Consider the following 20523-nt stretch of genomic DNA (forward strand, 5'->3'; position numbering starts at 1 on the left):
ATACGTGGGTAAAGCAGCGTTTTGAAAAGTGGGAAACTCTGATTGGTTAGAGATGATCCAATCGCTGATTTTATTTTGTTTTGTACAACACACCTCATTTAGACGTCACCACAAATTACTTCAACGATGGCAGTCTGACTGAAGTATCCTATGTAGCGAACAGAGCAGCGTAACAATCCTGTTTGAGTCGTCAGGCAAACAGAACATAGGCTCACATATCTCATTACATTTCTTCATAATGTATTATTGCTTCAACCCCACCCTGCACTCACAGATGCGCAAGGGTGCATACACACACCTGCACGCTTTCCACTGTGTCTCTGAGTCACTTCCCTCTGAGTTCCCTCTCGCTCAAGACTTGGAGCCTGAGATCCATCTCTCCTCCATCTCTCCACCCGTTCTTTATTTGAGCTCATCAATTCAGCCCACATACTGGAGCAGATGAGTGAATGCTTCATTGCAGGGTGATTTGCCCACTGCGGTATGCTGAGAGTGTCCTCTTAAGAATGAGAAATGGAGTAGAGCATGTCTCTCCTAGATTGGCCAGTTAGCATGGGGAATATAAGGAGGTTTTAAATGGAGAGTTTCAGACTGTCTGTAATTTGCTGTTCTGTATTCACATCACTGTTGTAATGGAAGGTAGAATGTCAGTGGCTCATATTGTAGGTGGAAGAATATGGTTGTTGTTTGATACATGGACACACTGCATATAAACAGTGAATGGTGTTGGGTCAGTGTGACCGTGACCCTAGTGGTGGACTGTGGATCATTTACATGTGCTGTGTGACCAGTTAACTCAGTGCTACTGTTCTCTTCCTGCCAGCTTGTCCGGACAGCCAACTACATTACATTACAAAATACCCTAATGCGTTTCCTGTGGAGCCTGAACATGAAACAAGCAACATGACGTCATCTGAGAATTCCCAGAAAATTGGTACAGAAATGCTAATGCTAAGTCTTGCTTAAGGCTATGTGATGTATGATGGAGGCAGGGCTGGCCACACTGCCACTCCTGGACGGCCAGCCCTCTCCTTCTCTCCTCTTCTCCAGTCACAAGTCACATAGCATGAAGGCAGTGAGTTGACAGCTGCCAGTAAAATGAATCTCCTCTCCCTCTCTTCCCCTGGGGCCTCATTTATAAACCGTGTGTACATACAAAATATACCCCAAAATGTTTGTGCACCAGTTTGACGTGAGAATGTGTTCACCTCACCACAAACTTTAGACCATGCTTACACACATCTGCTAGTGGTTGGAATATTGTATTGCAAGCTGTAAGTAAGTATTTTGTGCAAATGGGGGTTATGATGAAAAGCTTATTCATACAAATTTAAAAACAGGAAAACGTTTTGACAAGAATGCATCCATTTGCCATTAGTGAGAAGAGCGAAAATCAATGTTTTATTTGTAGAATTTAAAATAGACATATGAATCTTATAATTAGACTTGATTTTATTTTGATAACCATTGCAGAATATACCTCACCTTTTCTGGCCGTGATAAGGTTCATTTTCCTGAAGGAGCCATACAACAAATTACCATGCGCATCTCTCATTTAATTGGACCTAGTAGCCTAGTAAATAAAAAGGTTATAACCTATGTATTTCAAGTTTTTCAATATAATAGGCAGCGTGATTTATAATATCGCTATACAGTCGGATTTAACAGGTGATCTTTTACATTGAAGTGGGTCTATGTATCTAGTTTCACGTTTTTGTCACGTGCACAAGTACAGTGAAATGCCTTTTTTGCTTGCTATTTCTCAACAATGCAGTAATGAATATCAGTAGTACTTTTTAAAAAGTCAAGTAGGAGAATGAGAAATGGAGCTAACTACTGTAAGTACTGTAATTGTGTTTTTTTAGTAGCCTGCCCTACAATGTTTCAGAATTTTAGGTTGGGTGAAAAGTCAAGATAAAACATTGTTGAATTGAAACCTTCTGCTGATAGATCCATAACAATTAGCCATTGTTTTCTCGTCCAGAAACTGACAGTCATTTTCCAGATACAGTATAAATTACTGCTAAAGATTAAATCAAATCAAAATCAAATCAAATTGTATTTTGTCACATCTGCCGAATACAACAGGTGTAGACCTTACAGTGAAATGCTTACTTACAAGCCCTTAACCAACAATACCGTTTTAAGAAGAATAAGTGTTAAGTAAAAAATAGATAAGAAAAATATACAAATTAAATAAAAAAATTAAAAGGCATTCTGCCAACACAGTAAATAGACCAGTAGCTTATGTAAAATATTTAACATTATGGGTAGGCTACAGTATTGCTGTGAGTGTGATAGTAGCGCAACATTGCCTATTTATTCTCAGTCTATACCAAGGCAGCACATATTTACATTTACATCATTTAGAAGATATATAAACTAAATCTATTGATAAACTAAATATTGAACAACAATTCGTCTTTTGCATGCCGTGGCCTAATGATGCCAATACTTGCATTATTATACAGAATTATTATTATACAGAAAATAAAGGGCGTTATTGTTTAAATTAAAGCCATTAAAGCCATTAAAAGGTTTTGCCATTAGTTTTAATGCTTGTTCACGCGTGTACAGACCTGTACGACAGGTCTGATTTTATAACGGGAAACATTTGTACGTCCAAAGACTTTTCAGAAATGGCGCATGCAGAAATGAATGCAACGGTTATAAATGAGGCCCCTGGTCTGTGCCAATTCCTGTGTGTGACAGAGTTCCCGAGCGAGAAAGCAAGTGTGGCGCTACACTATATATACAAAAGTATGTGGACACCCCTTCAAATTAGTGGATTTGGCTATTTCAACCACACCCGTTGCTGACCGGTGTATAAAATCGAGCACACAGCCATGCAATCTCCAAAGGTAAACATTGGCATTAGAATGGCCTTACTGAAGAGCTCAGTGACTTTCAACGTGCCGCTGTCATAGGATGCCACTTCCAACAAGTCGGTCAAATTTCTGCCCTGCTAGAGCTGCCCCAGTCAACTGTAAGTGCTGTTATTGTGAAGTGGAAAATTCTAGGAGCAACAACGGCTCAGCCGCAAAGTGGTAGGCCACACAAGCTCACACGGGACCACCGAGTGCTTAAGAGTGTAGCGTGTACAAATCGTCTGTCCTTGGTGGCAACATTCACTACTGAGTTCCAAACTGTCTCTGGAAGCAACGTGTAGTGGCTTCCTTTCCTCTTTACCATAGCCACTGCCCTAGCCTGAAGCGGGGTTGTTTCGGACGCATACAGTCCACACTCAACGTTTCCAAACGGCCAAACATTCAATGAGATCCAGGGATATAGTGCAACAAAAAATGTTTATTCTTCTTATCTAACAAAAAGGTATTCTCCAATCAACTTAAAGCAGAGATTACTTGAAATGCAAATACATAATATAATATGACCTGTCTGTCTGTATTTCTGTATGTCTATATGGTCAAAAAACTATACCGCTCCCGCATCTAGCAAGGACTCCTCCCCCCAAAGGCCCAACTTCCTGCCTTTATACTAACACAATTAACACAGTACAATGAATGGGCAAGAGGGGGGGCCAAAAACTGAGTTACACTAATAACAAATGAATATATCTCAATCCGGTAAATAAATCATAAAGGTACGTACCTAATATTTCATCATATACATTAATATTTAATATATTTACACAAATGTACATGGAGCTCAGTATGTTCAGTCTTTTATACAAAATATGCCCAAATCGGCTCTAACACAACGTCTGTACAATAACTGTTTGTCGGAAGCTTTATGAAATGGGTTTCCATGCGATGAATCACTCTTCACCATCTGGGAGTCCGACAGACGAATCTGGGTCTGGCGGATGCCAGGAGAACGCTACCTGCCCAAATGCATAGATGCCAACTGTAAAGTTTGGTTGCAGTGAAGGGAAATCTTAACACTACAGCATACAATGACATTTTTTACGGTTCTGTGCTTTCAACTCTGTGGCAATAGTTTGGGGAAAGCCCTTTCCTATTTCAGCATGACAATGCCCTGTGCACAAAGCGAGATCCATACAGAAATGGTTTGTCGAGATCAGTGTGGAAGAACCTGACTGGCCTGCACAGAGCCCTGACCTTAACCCCATTGAATACCTTTGGGATGAATTGGAACGCCGACTGCAAGCCAGGCCTAATCGCCCAACATCAGTGCCCGACCTCACTGATGCTCTTGTGTCTGCTGCGGGAACTTGCTTCCATTCAATGTTCCAACATTGGGGAAAGCCTTCCCAGAAGAGTGGAGGCTGTGATAGCAGCAAAAGGGGGACCAACTCCATATTAATGCCCACGATTTTGGAATTAGATATTCGACGAGCAGGTGTCCACATACTTTTGGCCACGTAGTGTGCTCGCGCCCGTGCTCTGAGACCGTGGCAGATGAGCTCGCCTCACCACCGGCTGGACTGCAAAAATAAATATGAGTGCCGATAAGACCAAGAATATCCTTTTTGTGAAAGCACTCAGACGTTTTCACTAAAGGTTAATGATGATAAAGTGTCTCGTCTCAGAGGCTGTGGGGAGGGAGGGTTACAACAGGACAGGGTCCCTCTGAAGTTTAGACACAGGATGTGGTGTTGGCACAGGAGTTATGAAACTCAGTGAAACACTATGAACAAGTGACGCACTCACCGAGTGGAGAGGGGGCCTCACGATACGATATTATCATACTTAGGTGCCGATTTATGAAGTTTTGCGATTCTCACGATTCTATATGTATTGTGATTTCAATATTGAGGTTTGATGTTCAAACATAATGATCACTATGTCTGCTACAGAGAGATGATAGAGCATAAATGAGTTTTGATCAGGCATGGAAATAAGTGCTGAAAACATTTTGGCTCACTATTTAAAAAGAAGATGGAGAACAAGCTATAGGATGAAAAATACCAGCATTTTGGCACAGGTATAGCTGACTAGCGCTAGCTAGCGCTACCTAGCAAAAAACAAACAATATACTGAACAAAAATATAAACGCAACAAGCAACAATTGGGAATACAGATATGCATCTGTTGGTCACAGATAACTTAACTTAAAAAAGTAGATGTGTGGATCAGCAAACCAGTCAGTATCTGGTGTGACCACAATTTCCTTCAAGCAGCACGACACATCTCTTTCGCATAAAGTTGATCAGGCTGTTGAATGTTAATAATAATAATAATATGCCATTTAGCAGACGCTTTTATCCAAAGCGACTTACAGTCATGCGTGCATACATTTTTTTTTGTGTATGGGTGGTCCCGGGGATCGAACCCACTACCTTAGCGTTACAAGCGCTGTGCTCTACCAGCTGAGCTACAGAGAATGTTGTCCCATTCCTCTTCAATGGCCGCAGCACAAGGTGCACCTGTGTAATGATCATGCTGTTTAATCAGCTTCTTGATGTGCCACACTTGTCAGGTGGATGGATTATCTTGGCGAAGGAGAAATGCTCACTAACAGGGATGTTAGCAAATTTGTGCACAAAATTTGAGATATAAGCTTTTTGTGTATATGGACAATTTCTGGGATATTTTATTTCAGATCATGAAACATGGGACCAACACTTTACAAATTGCATTTATATTTCTATTCAGTGTATGTATATTTATTTAGTTATTTATAGATTTTTCTACAAATCAAGACTTGGAGTCAAATATCGATAGAATGCCGTCCAAAAATAATATTGCGATATGTAATTATCGATTGTCTTCCCCATCACTACTCAGAGGCAAAGAGACACTACCGTTTATACACTGTATGCACTACTGTAGATTGACATGACTGTTAAGCTGTAACTTGAAAGGGAGTGCCTGGCAGGCAGATTCACTCAGAGAAAAGAAGAGAGGGAGAGAGGCCTGATGAGGAGGCGGGATGGTGGGGTATTCAGGAGTCCAGATGTGAGGTGGCCTCGCTGGCTGCCTGTTTACATTTCACCGCTAATGGGAGCATATTTTTAACCGCTGCCTTTTTTTGTTCTCTGTGCAGGTGCTGGAGAGTCGGGGAAGAGCACTATTGTGAAACAGATGAAGTAAGTAGAGCTGCCTGCCTGGCTCCTCATTGTTTTAGTTGTTTTGCTGCTGTTCCTGTCAAGCATGAGCAATTAACCCAATATCGCAACCAGACTCTGTCATTATCAACACAAGCAGACAGGGACAGTACATTCTTAAGCTAGGTTCCCGGAATCCTCTACATATCCTTTCTCCCAGAGTCCATGCCCTCATGCTATATACCTACAGTCTGAAGCCTGTTTCTTTCTCAGCTGTTACATTCGTATGGGTTAGAGGCCTCCCCAGGAATGGACAGCCGTCACACACACACACACACACACACACACACACACACACACACACACACACACAGGCAGCTGTATCTTCCCCCACATAGCAGCAGATAAATACCTATGGACTGGAGGAGTTTCTCTCACCATGATTAAGGCATTAACACTCTCCCTGCTAACTGATATTCCAAGCAGCTACTCTGACAGTAAAGTATGCAGTTAGCTTAAGGCAACGCTTTACAGGATGCCCCCTATTAGACACGCTGGATCATTTAGAACATATAGAGAGGATACAGGTTATTAGCCCCTGGTAGCAGATCTGGACCTGTATGTTCTGTATCACTCCTTTGTCATGTTTGTTGTCATGCCAAACTGGCTGGGTGTATTATAATACCCCCTTCACCTGTCCTTGGACCATGCAGGTTTTTACAGGAGCGGCTCTGGAGGCACTGTTGTCTCTGTATAGCCCCGCTGCTCAATCTCACAAATGAACACACACTTAAACACTCAATCCCTCTCACGGACACAAGCGCGGACATTCATGAACACATACACAGATGTTACTACCTGGAATACCGAAGCACACACACCTACTCTCCCGACACATGCATACAGATCCATGCAAGCACACACAATGATCCGTTATATATACACTCACACTCTTCACTCGATGGTTTAATTATTCCTCCATATTTTTCTGGACGTGCCGTGCTTTCAATACATCTTTCATCTACTCACACAGACCACTTCAACTGACGCTATTAAACCATTTCTCTCTCACACATACACACCCCCCCAAATGTTGTAATGTGCAAACACTTTGTCAAAACAGTCCTGATGAAATCTCTTTCTACGTTGCCCCTTAGAAAGTACCTTATTTTCACTTGAAAATGATTGTAATTGTGTTCTGTTTAAATAACTTCAGGGCTCCACTTACAAGGAAAAGGCTTCATCAAGATTTACTCGGAATTTCAAAATTGAACTTAGATTTCAGGATATGAATCTGCCGTGGTTCTTCTTGACTATTACCCTTATTAATTTGCAATATCATCCGGTTCTTGGAAAATGTCTCTGCATGAAATCTAATGAGATATTTTTGGGAATTACGTTTTTGTTAAATTGGACATGACTTTACACAACTAAATCTCCCTGGCCCACATCCAACCTCCCCAGCCAGCGTGGATCTTAGATAAGATTTAGTGTATCTGTTTCAATTGAAGTTGAAAAAAAAACACTTCCGTGGGCTCATTCTTTAAGTCTGTGTTGGCCTTCGTCCTAGTGGTCTCCCTTGCATTACAATGAGGTTCGATTGAGATCGCCTCACAGCCAATCAGCAGCCATCTGGCGTTCGCAGGGCCTCACTTTCCCAGAGGGCATTGTTGTGAATAGACAGAGAAAATATGCACAGCCTAGGGGCTCCTGTCATGGCCTGGCCACTTTTCACTGTCGACATCTTTTTCGGTCTCCCTCCATACTGTAGTCAATATTTGTTTTAGTTGTAGTACTCTCCAGCACCTGGCTCTCAGCAGAGACCTGAGCTGCCCCCAAAGCCTCAAACCAGTAACGTCAGTCATGCATAGTACCGTAATCTGTATAGTACAACCAATTATTTATATACTAAATGTGTCTTCTGATGGCTTGGTTTTATTTAAAAAATGAATGGACAAACATGGAGATGTAAACACTGACATTGAGTGTTATTGAGCAAGATTTTAGTGACACCTGCGTTGCTATATTTAAGAGCTGCGCTTGTGTGTGCAAGTGTGTCTGTGCATGTGTGACCCAACTCCCTCTCTTTTTCCTGTCAGGATCATCCATGAGGATGGCTACTCAGAAGAGGAGTGTAAGCAGTACAGAGCTGTGGTCTACAGCAACACCATCCAGTCCATCATGGCCATCATCAAGGCTATGGCCAACCTCAAGATCGACTACGAAGACGCAGCCAGAGCGGTAACACACACACACACACACACACACACACACACACACACACACACACACACACACACACACACACAGTGTCTGAGCCCATCCACCAGAGCTGCCACTGTTCTCTCTTCATACACTCCACTGCTGCTCCAAAGGCCAACCAGACCTTGAACCGCTCCCACTCTTCTCCAACACAAACTTCTCCACTCTGTCCCTCTTATCAAATAAACGTTTGTTGGTCGCTACACATATTTGCAGATGTTATCGCAGGTGCAGTGAAATGCTTGTGTTTCTAGCTCCAACAGTGCAGTAATAATACCTAGCAATTATTTTTTACAAAACAATATGCACATAATCCAAAAATATATTAATTTAATATATATACACACAAACACACACACCGCACAGTTTATTAAGTACGCTCTCCCGTTCATGAAAATGCATCGCTCCTACAGACAGTGAGTCGCATTTCTGTGGCTGGATATATAAAGCAGGCAGACCGGTATCGAGGCATTCTGTTACTGTTCGATTGAACATTAGAATGGGCAAAACGAGTGACCTAAGCGACTTTGAGCGTGGTATGATCACCGGTGCCAGGCACTCCGGATTCAATATCTCAGAAACGGCCACCCTCCTGGGCTTTTCACGCACGACAGACAATGGTGCGACAAACAAAAACCATCCAGTCAGTGGCAGTCCTCTGGGCAAAAACAGCTTGTTGATGAGAGAGGTCAAAGGAGAATGACAGGAATCGAGCAAGCTAACAGTCGGGCCACAAACAGGCAAATAACGTTGCAGCACAACAGTGGTGTGCAGAACAGCATCTCAGAACGCACAACTTGTCGATCCTTGTCACGGATGGGCTATTGCAGTAGACGACCACACTGGGTTCCACTCCTATCAATTAAAAGAAGTGGCTCCTCTGGGCACACGGTCACCAACACTGGAAAATTGAGGAATGGAAAAACATCACCCTGTCCGACGAAGCATGCTGATGGCAGAGTCAGGATTTGGCGTAAGCAGCAGGAGTTCATGGACCCATCCTGCCTGGTACAGGCTGGTGGCAGTGGTATACTGGTGCGGGGAATGTTTTCCTGGCACACTTTAAGTCCCTTGATACCAATTGAGCAACAAACGTTTCCGACACCTTGTAGAATCCATGCCCCGGAGAATTCAGGCTGTTCTAGAGGCAAAGGGGGCTCCGAGCCGGTACTAAATGGGTGTACCCAAACAACTGGCCGGTGAGTGTGTGTACACTGAGTATACAAAATATTAGGAACACCTGCTCTTTCTATGACCGACTGACCAGGTGGATTCAGGTGAAAGCTATGATCCCTTATTGATGTGACTTGTTAAATTCACTTCAATCAGTGTAGATGAAGAGGAGACGACAGGTTAAAGAAGGATTTTTAAGCCTTGAGACAATTGAGACATGGATTGTGTATGTGTACCATTCAGAGGGCGAATGGGCAAGACAAAAGATTTAGGTGCCTTTTGAACGGGGTATGGTAGTAGGTATCAGGCGCACCGGTTTGAGTGTGTCAAGAACTGCAACGCTGCTGGGTTTTCTACGCTCAACAGTTTCCTGTGTGTATCAAGAATGGTCCACCACCCAAAGGACATCTAGCCAACTTGACAGATATGGGAAGCATTGGAGTCGACATGGGCTAGCATCCCTGTGGAACGCTTTTGAGACCTTGTAGAGTCCATGCCCTGACGAATTGAGGCTGTTCTGAGGGCAAAAGGGGGTGCAACTCAATATTAGGAAGTTGTTCCTAATGTTTTATACAATCTTTCTCTTTCTTTCTCTCTCTTTCTCTCCCGCTCTCTCTTGAACATTTATTAATTTATTTCATTTGACTGATTCCCTTATTTGAACTGTAACTCAGTAAAATCATTGAAATTGGTGTGTGTGTGGTACACACACAGTACCAGTCAAAAATGTGAACACCTACTCATTCAAGGGTTTTTCTTTATTTTTACTATTTTCTACATTGTAGAAATAATAGTGAATACATCAAAACTATGAAATAACACATATGGAATGATGTAGTAACCAAAAAAGTGTTAAACAAATCAAAATATATTTTAGATTCTTCAAAGTAGCCACCCTTTGCCTTGATGACAGCTTTAAACACTCTTTGCATTCTCTCAACCATCTTCATGAGGAATGCTTTTCCAACAATCTTGAAGGAGTTCCACATATGCTGAGCACTTGTTAGCCTCTTTTCCTTCACGCTGCGGTCCAACTCATCCCAAACCATCTCAATTGGGTTGAGGTCGGGTGATTGGAGGCCAGGTCATCTGATGCAGCACTCAATCACTCCTTGGTCAAATAGCCTTTACCCAGCCAAGAGGTGTGTTTTGGGTCATTGTCTTGTTGAAAAACAAATGATAGTCCCACTAAGCGCAAACCAGATGGGATGGCGTATTGCTGCAGAATGCTGTGGTAGCCATGCTGGTTAAATGTGCCTTGAGTTCTAAATACATCACAGACAGTGTCACCAGCAAAGCACCATTGCGCCACCTCCTCCATGCTTCACGGTGGGAACCACACATGTGGAGATCATCCACACACACACACAGTGCGTACATATACAGTGCATTCGGAAAGTATTCAGACCCCTTCCCCTTTTCCACATTTTGTTACGTTACAGCCTTATTCTTAAATGGATTAAATAACAATCTTAATCAATCTACACACAATATCCCATAATGACAAAGCGAAAACCGGTTTTTATGACATTTTTGCAAATGTTTTAAAAGTCAAACGAATACCTTATTTACATAAGTATTCAGACCCTTTACTATGAGACTTGAAATTGAGTTCAGGTGCATCTTGTTTCCATTGATCATCCTTGATGTTTCTACAACTTGATTAGAGTCCACCTGTGGTAAATTCAATTGATTGGACATGATTTGGAAAGGCACACACACCTGTCTATATAAGGTCCCACAGTTGACAGTGCATGTCCGAGCAAAAACCAAAGCCATCAGGTCGAAGGAATTTTCCGTAGAGCTCCGAGACAGGATTCTGTCGAGGTACAGATCTGGGGAAGGGTACCAAAACATTTCTGCAGCATTGAAGGTCCCCAAGAACACAGTGGCCTCCATCATTCTTAAATGGAAGAAGTTTTGAACCACCAAGAATCTTCCTAGAGCTGGCCTCCTGGCCAAACTGAGCAATCTGGGGAGAAGGGCCTTGGTCAGGGAGGTGACCAAGAACCCGATGATCACTCTAGCAGAGCTCTAGAGTTCCTCTGTGGAGATGGGAGAACCTTCCAGAAGGACAACTATCTCTGCAGCACTCCGCCAATCAGGCCTTTATGGTAGACTGGCCAGACGGAAGCCACTCTTCAGTAAAAGGCACATGACAGCCGCTTGGAGTTTGCCAAAAGGCACCTAAAGGATTCTCAGACAATGAGAAACAAGATTCTCTGGTCTGATGAAACCAAGATTGAACTCTTTGGCCTGAATGCCAAGCGTCTCTTCTGGAGGAAACCTGGCACCATCCCTACGGTGAAGCATGGTGGTGGCAGCATCATGCTGTGGGGATGTTTTTCAGCGGCAGGGACTTGGAGACTAGTCAGGATCGAGGGGAATAATGAATGGAGCAAAGTACAGAGAGATCCTTGATGAAAACCTGCTCCAGAGCGCTCAGGACCTCAGACTGGTGCGAAGGTTCACCTTCCAACAGGACAACAACCCTAAGCACACAGCCAAGACAACGCAGGAGTGCCTTCGGGACAAGTCTCTGCATGTCCTTGAGTGGCCCAGCCAGAGCCCAGACTTGAACCTGATCGAACATCTCTCGAGAGACCTGAAAATAGCTGTGCAGCAACACTCCCCATCCAACCTGATAGAGCTTGAGAGGATCTGCAGAGAAGAATGGGAGAAACTCCCCAAATACAGGTGTGCCAAGCTTGTAGCGTCATACCCAAGAAGACTCTCTAGGCTGTAATCGCTGCCAAAGGTGCTTCAACAAAGTACTGAGTAAAGGGTCTGAATACTTATGTAAATGTGGTATTTCATTTGTTTATTTTTAACATTTTAAACATTTCTAAACCTGTTTTTGCTTTGTCATTATGGGGTGTTGTGTGTAGATTGATGAGGAAAAAATACTATTTAATCCATTTTAGAATAAGGCTTTAACATAACAAAATGTGGATAAAGTCAAGGGGTCCGAATACGCTGTATGTATGTATGTAATTGTGTGTATGGACAGTATATGAATAGAAAAGGTGTGTGTATAGCAGTGGTTATATAGGATGAGCCATGACTAGAATGCAATATATACATGTAAAGTGCGTAAAACAGTATGTAAACATTATAATGTGACCAATGTTCAATGACTATGTATGTAGGGCAAAGCAGTCTCTAAGGTGCAGGGTAGCCGGCTAGTAACAGTGACTAAGGTTCAGGGACAGGGTACTGGGCGGAGGCCGGCTAGTGTTGACTGTTTAGCTGTCTGATGCCCTGGAGATAGAAGCTGTTTATCAGTCTCTCGGTCGCAGCATTGATGCACCTGTACTACTCTCTAGTCCAGCTCTAGTCTGTCTGAAGTGAGACCGGGGAAATTATCTGGCTCAAATATCACTTCTTCCTGGAGTGCTAAGTGCCAATAGCACCCAGACAGTTTAGAGTTTCGAGTAGTATAGCCTCCCAGACCTTTGTATGAGGTGGAGTGAGTGCCATAAAGTGATGTGCCATGTGTACTCAGTCCTGCTGCCCATGTGTGTGTCATTAGATTAGAGGGACCACTGCAGAGCTGAGCTGCCTGTCTGGCCAGTGGGCACTACTGAGAGAGATGACACAGCAATACAAAACAATCCATGTGTTCTTAGTAAGAGACAATTTAGTCATGCCCCCCATGTTTCTCCCAAATATGATTTACAGATCCTCTCTATGCAGATAGGAATCTTATGAAAGATTTGCCTGTCCTTTTTATTACCAAACTATCAAGTATTAATAGCTGAGCAATTTGTCCACTCTCTTTAAAATGTCCAGGATTTGATTTAATCAAGTGTTGAGATAAAGACCTTATTGTGTACTACTTGCCAGTACTACTTGCTAGTGGAGACGAGGTATGGAGAGAGCAGGGTGTTCCCCAATTGGAGGTAGCTAGCTCTGCAAGACATATTACTGCTACAAATCTCTGCAGGTCTGGCAGTGTGTCTTGAATTAATTTACAATCTTAAATACATTTCTCTCCTCCACCCCCATAACCACAGATGCCCAGAGAGCCTCAAATAGCCCGTTTCACAGATTTAAGTCAAATAGACAGATTTTTCACACAGCCTGAGGGGATGCAATCAACAGAGAAATATGTTTCACAAGACCCCACATAAGTCTCTGCAGAACGTGCTGGAGTGAGAGTGAATGAGGGAGAGTTAGGTGGTACGGTAAAGTAATCTTGTTTATGTACTTTTATATAATGATTTGCCAATGTTTGAGTCCTAAATCTGTCATTAGTGACAGTAAAAGGTAACGAGTGGGAGAGCGAGCAGAGCCAGTACACTGTCACATCCACTGATGGAAGACTGTCCCCTCAGGCCCTCGTTTACATAACACACACACACACACACACACCTCTCTCGCCATATTACCGATCCTGATCAACATAATGAATTCAGAATGATGTTGTAAACAGGAAGACGGGCTACATCCTTCTACAATGAGCTTTGTGGATTATGCTGTTCTACTAGCTACAAGCAGAGCCATGTATTTAGATGTATGGCTCTGGAGTCATGGAAGCTTGCAGAGGAAATGCGCACTCATGTACCTAGAACTGTTCCAATATCTGGACTGAGGGATGTCGCTTAAGATTGCTTTGTGAAGCAGTAGATTTGGATTTATCATAGTAAATGTTAGGCTCTGTTGCCGTACCTTTTTTTATTTCATTTAGGTGAATAGTTGCTCTGTCTTTGAAGATAGTGGTTGATAAAGCGTTTTACATTGTATGGGGTAATGCATCTCATTCACTACCAATGTGCAGCACCCACACTGGAATGGAGTAGGAATGGGCTGTAAGATTATTCCTGTCTCAGACCCATCTGTGCACACACACTCACACTACAGCTTGCTCATCTAATCCCGCTCCCTGTGATTGTGTAGTGCTGGAGGGGACAGGGCTCTCTCGCTAGTCCGCCACTGCAATATACATTATCTATCAGCTGTATTCACTGCTGCAGCGGCTAACTCTGCCATGCTAACTTCCTCTACAAAGCAGCTCCTCGGGGGAATCTGTAAGATGGAGTGCTATTTAAAATGTAATGGTGTCTTACTCTCTCGGCCTGATAGTTTTGGTTTACTACATGTTCTTTTTAGATTGCCTTTTAAAAGCCGTTGACTTAATGTAACAACACAGATCTGCCTTAGTTTTTATTTTACACACTTAGGGTTGCGAAATTCCGGTAACTTTCCCAAAATTCCCAGGTTTTCCGAAAATCTGTGTTGGAGGAATCACGTAATCCGGAGGGAGTAAGCAGAAAAAACGGAATCCTCCAACGTGGATTTCTGGAAAACTGGGGAATTTAAGGACAGTTACTGTAATTTTGCAACCATATACACACTCCATTATTTTCTCTCTAATTGTGCACTCCTTAAGGGCCCTCGACGGGAGGAAGTGGACTCAAGTGTCATAGTCTTGACACACTACAGTACATCCTCCTTCAGTCCCCATAAAACGAGTCTGTTTATCACAGACTTTAATTACAACACTCACTCAAGGTCACACTCCATTTCCTTTGACCCACTTTAGAGAGGCCTTGAAATCACCTGGTGTTAGGAGTTGTTTAGATTCTTCTTCTTATCACTCCCTTCACTTATTAACCAGTCCATGGGCTGGGAGGGGGCTGGACTGGGTTGGACTAGACTGGGCAGACAGGTTAACCAGTTGTATGGAGCTTAGGCGCACACACCTCTTCCCAGTCAAACAGCTTTTCCCTGGAACGCTTCAAGGCACGGAGGGAGGGTCAAGAGGGGTGTGTGGGCAGTGTGCTAAGCTGATGTGGGAGCTGTGTAATCAGTCCTTTTCATGCTCTGTGTGTGTGTACGTTTTTACATGTGTTTGTGTGTGCGTGCGTCAGTGTGGGCCCATGCTAGGGGAAAGCCCTCCACCACATTCTGTGTGTAAATCAGGGCTGAGACCTGGCTGTGTCTACAGGTATAATTACCTCTGAGTCATCCTGTTCTCATGGACCCTTCTAGAGGGGTGCTGTGCCCTGGGATGCTCCCCTGTGGCTACTCTGAATGATTAGTCCCTGTATGGCTGGCTAGAACGTGTGTGTGGGCGCTGTGTCAGAGTGAGGACAGTCTCTCCAGTGAAATTGGATGATTACTGTGTTTAATGGTTCTTCAGTTTGTAGTTCAGACTGTCTGATTGTCTCCTTCAGTCTTATTAACCTTGAGACCTGGGCCCGGTTTCCCAAAGCATCTTAAGTTAATCTTCTGTTAACAGTCTGCTTTACCACTTCCACGTTTATTAACATTGATTAGTTAAGGTGTCAGAGAGGCATCTTGTCTGTTCCACTTGGTCTGACTCATTTCTAACCCTGTGTCTGTCTGTCTGTGTCTCCCCTCTCCAGGATGATGCCCGCCAGCTGTTTGCCCTGTCGGGGGCCGCTGAGGAGCAGGGCATCCTGCCAGACGACCTGTCCAATGCCATGCACCGGCTGTGGGCCGACCTAGGGGTGCAGGGCTGCTTCACGCGCGCCCGCGAGTACCAGCTCAACGACTCAGCTGCCTAGTGAGTAACGACCACCACCACTCTGCCCACTTGGCTACGTACCTGTGCCAGGCTCATAGTCTACTTTGTCATTGGCCTCCTCATCTCCCTGTCACTGCTGGGTCTCTATCTATCCTTGATCACACACCTTTTTGAGGCGTGTTTAAATAGCCTGGGCTGTGCTTTTACTGGATTCACCTTCTGAAATCTGGGGGCAAAGAGTTTTGTGGAAGCAGCAGCAGCAGATCTGCGGGTTCTGATACTGATGGCTTCACAGCACAGTGACCCCTCAACTCCCCCCTTCCATCCCTCCCTCGGTCTCCCATCGATATCTTAAGGGGATTAAAAGATCAAGGAAGTGTTATCGCTTCATTGAGAAACCAATTGCTTTTCAAATAGGGGTTAGCACGGCTCTGAACTTCCAGGAATTTTCCCATGCCTAATTTCCCTCGAATCAATTTCTGAAGAGAGCACCAGTTCCTGAGATAATAGATTGGATCAATCCACTTTGATGATGTAAGTAAAGAAAGAACCAACATGTTGTTTACAAACTGATGACTCATGCTTGTTTAGAGAGTAGTTTACAGAGAACAGCATGTACCTTAACTGTAATGTGATAATATTTTGAATCACTTGTATAGTCCCCTGCACAGTACCATGCCCTCAATATGTTTTCTATGTTGTTGTCAGCCACCCATGCTAGTATAGCTGTCCTGTACTGTACTGTCATGTCCTGTCACGCTGTGTGTGGGAACGCCCCTGAATAGCAGCAAGAGCTCTGAAGTCAGGTTGGAGGACAGTGTGGTTTCACAGTGACTGCTTACATATGCAGTCACTTCACCTCTCCCGCTTTCCCTCCCTCTCTGCTGGTCATGAGGCAGCCATCAGGAAAATGTAGCTTGAATGAGGAAGTCACTGGGGTTTCCAGGGATTGCTGGCAGTTTGCCTGGCCATGTTAAAGGCCATGTTATGCCTGGTTGTAGCCTTTAGACAAGGGCTATTAAAATACTGTCTCCAGGTCTGTAGTACTGCTGCTTTTCTTTTCTAATGTACCAGACTCTTAATTAATGTAATTTATTGGCCAGAGAGACCACTCACCTGGTGTTCCAAGTCTGAATCAGTCCCTGAAACCAGCAGTGCGATTTACCTCTGTGCCCTGATTTGCAAGGCAATGCTTTAGAAGTTGTCTGTTGTTTCAAGGTTCTATGCTCTTGTTCTCACAGTGATCAGTTAATAGGTGCCACAGTGTAAGGCTATGCTATTGTCCCAGGTTAGTCCTTTATAGTTCCTCCCATTCTACTTATTCCTCTATGTGGAACAACAACACGTCTCATGTCACTTCCCATATAGGTTTAGTCATGCTTCTAATGTGTGACCAAAGCATAGCCTGCCTACAATACCGCCGACTATATGCTCTCACTAGAGCCTCTCCACAGAGCCACTCATTAACTCTGAGGCCTTTAACTGAGGAGTCATTCCATGTCATTGCAGCAAGCCATGACACCCGTCATATCAGATTGTTCTGAAATTGTTTATGTAGTTCGAAAAAAAGGTAAGATTGGCGTTCCCGAAACATTATTTTGTTTAAATGTAATTTTATCTCCGGGAAATTAAGCTAATTGATTGCACCCAAATTTTCCATTTATAGGATTCAGATCAAATCCAAAAATATAGTACCTGACATCGGATTTGGACCAAACTTCTTCATACCAATGAGTAAGACATGAGGAAACGCAAAAAATATATAAAAGCCATCCAACAGACCTCCCACACCCCATGCCAATCCCACCCCAACAACCAGTATACAGTATCAGTTCTCTAAGTAGTGTGAAGCTGCGGCTTGGAGTATTGCTTCTCCATACTATGTCATGTATTCCCTGTGAATCTGGTAATGTTTTTTTTCCCCTGTTCAGAGAAATTAGATCAATGAAGTCGTTATTTACCATGAAGTAGTGTGAAAATACCAGGTTTTGACCACTAGATGCCGCTGTTCTTGCTATACCGCCACACTCTTTTATCTTGTGTTTATTGAATAGATCGCAACATTTTCTTTGCAACTTTGGGTAGAAAGCCAATAGGTTTGGCTCATGATGACAGTAAATTGTGTGGTCATCCTCACAATTCAAGCCAGTCCTCAATGAAAGCAAATCAGTTTATCGTTCTTTTACACTTCATCTGTGTCCGGGAAATGGACCCTTTGTGTGTGATTTATTCCCTTAAAAAAACATACAATATGTCATTTATATATACAGTACCAGTCAAAGGTTTGGACACACCTACTCATTAAAGGGTTTTTCATTATTTTTACTATTTTCTACATTTTAGAATAATAGTGAAGACATCAAAACTATGAAATAACATATGAATCATGTAGTAACCAAAAAAGTGTTAAACAAATCAAAATATATTTTACGTTTGAGATTGTTCAAAGTAGCCACACTTTGCCTTTGACAGCTTTGCACACTATTGGCATTCTCTCAACCAGATTCATGAGGTAGTCACCTGGAATGCATTTCAATTAACAGGTGTGCCTTGTTAAAAGTTAATTTGTGGAATTCCTTTCCTCCTTAATGCGTTTGAGCCAATCAGTTGTGTTGTGACAAGGTAGGGGTGGTATAGCCCTATTTGGTAAAAGACCAAGTCCATACTATGGCAAGAACAGCTCAAATAAGCAAAGAGAAACGACAGTCCATCATTACTTTAAGACATGAAGGTAAGTAAATCCGGAAAATTTCAAAAAAGTTGAAGGTTTCTTCAAGTGCAGTCGCAAAAACCATCAAGCCCTTTGATGAAACTGGCTCTCATGAGGACCGCCACAGGAAAGGAAGACCCAGAGTTACATCTGCTGCAGAGGATAAATTCATTAGTTAAATGCACCTCAGATTGCAGCCCAAATAAATGCTTCACAGAGTTCAAGTAACCGATACATCTCAACATCAACTGTTCAGAGGAGACTGCGTGAATCAGGCCTTCATGGTCGAATTGCTGCAAAGAAACCACTACTAAAGGACACCAATAAGAAGAAGAGACTTGCTTGTGCCAAGAAACACGAGCAATGGACATTAGACCGGTGGAAATGTGTCCTTTGGTCTGGAGTCCAAATTGGAGATTTGTGGTTCCAACCGCCGTGGCTTTGTGAGACGCGGTGTGGGTAAATGGATGATCTCCGCATGTGTGGTTCCCACCGTGACGCATAGAGGAGGAGGTGTTATGGAGTGGCGGTGCTTTGCTGGTGACACTGTCTGTGATTTTATTTAGAATTCAAGGCACAGTTAACCATTATTGCTACCACAGCATTCTGCAGCAATACGCCATCCCATCTGGTTTGGCCTTACTGGGACTATCATTTGTTTTTCAACAGGACAATGACCCAACACACCTCCAGGCTGTGTAAGGGCTATTTGACCAAGAAGGATAGTGATGGAGTGCTGCATCAGATGACCTGGCCTCCACAATCCCCCGACCTCAACCCAATTGAGATGGTTTGGGATGAGTTGGACTGCAGAGTGAAGGAAAAGCAGCCAACAAGTGATCAGCATATGTGGGGACTCCTTCAAGACTGTTGGAAAAGCATTCCAGGTGAAGCTGGTTGAGATAATGCCAAGAGTGTGCAAAGCTGTCAAGGCAAAGGGTGGCTATTTGAAGAATCTCAAATATAAAATATATTCCATGTGTTATTTCATAGTTTTGATGTCTTCACTATTATTCTACAATGTAGAAAATAGTAAAAAATAAAGGATAACACTTGAATGAGTAGGTGTGTCCAAACTTTTGACTGGTACTATGTGTGTGTGTATATACAGTGGGGGAAAAAAGTATTTAGTCAGCCACCAATTGTGCAAGTTCTCCCACTTAAAAAGATGAGAGAGGCCTGTAATTTTCATCATAGGTACACGTCAACTATGACAGACAAAATGAGATTTTTTCCCCCAGAAAATCACATTGTAGGATTTTTAATGAATTTATTTGCAAATTATGGTGGAAAATAAGTATTTGGTCAATAACAAAAGTTTCTCAATACTTTGTTATATACCCTTTGTTGGCAATGACACAGGTCAAACGTTTTCTGTAAGTCTTCACAAGGTTTTCACACACTTGCTGGTATTTTGGCCCATTCCTCCATGCAGATCTCCTCTAGAGCAGTGATGTTTTGGGGCTGTCGCTGGGCAACACGGACTTTCAACTCCCTCCAAAGATTTTCTATGGGGTTGAGATCTGGAGGCTGGCTAGGCCACTCCAGGACCTTGAAATGCTTCTTACGAAGCCACTCCTTCGTTGCCCGGGCGGTGTGTTTGGGATCATTGTCATGCTGAAAGACCCAGCCACGTTTAATCTTCAATGCCCTTGCTGATGGAAGGAGGTTTTCACTCAAAATCTCACGATACATGGCCCCATTCATTCTTTCCTTTACACGGATAAGTCGTCCTGGTCCCTTTGCAGAAAAACAGCCCCAAAGCATGATGTTTCCACCCCCATGCTTCACAGTAGGTATGGTGTTCTTTGGATGCAACTCAGCATTCTTTGTCCTCCAAACACGATCAGTTGAGTTTTTACCAAAAAGTTCTATTTTGGTTTCATCTGACCATATGACATTCTCCCAATCCTCTTC

At 43.1% G+C, this 20523-nt stretch overlaps 1 protein-coding gene across 1 annotated transcript in view; it reads left to right on the top strand.

Moving 5' to 3' along the window:
- The window catches only part of LOC121575227 (guanine nucleotide-binding protein G(i) subunit alpha-2-like), a 113868-nt gene that overhangs the window by 74343 nt on the left and 19002 nt on the right, over positions 1 to 20523 (top strand). The window contains exons 2-4 of the mRNA XM_045222864.1: positions 5968 to 6010; positions 8068 to 8209; positions 15775 to 15935. Of these exons, the coding sequence (XP_045078799.1) occupies positions 5968 to 6010; positions 8068 to 8209; positions 15775 to 15935 (346 nt within the window). The remainder of the gene's footprint in view (positions 1 to 5967; positions 6011 to 8067; positions 8210 to 15774; positions 15936 to 20523) is intronic.

Source organism: Coregonus clupeaformis, chromosome 10 (assembly GCF_020615455.1).
Source record: "Coregonus clupeaformis isolate EN_2021a chromosome 10, ASM2061545v1, whole genome shotgun sequence".
Lineage (NCBI taxonomy): Eukaryota > Metazoa > Chordata > Actinopteri > Salmoniformes > Salmonidae > Coregonus > Coregonus clupeaformis.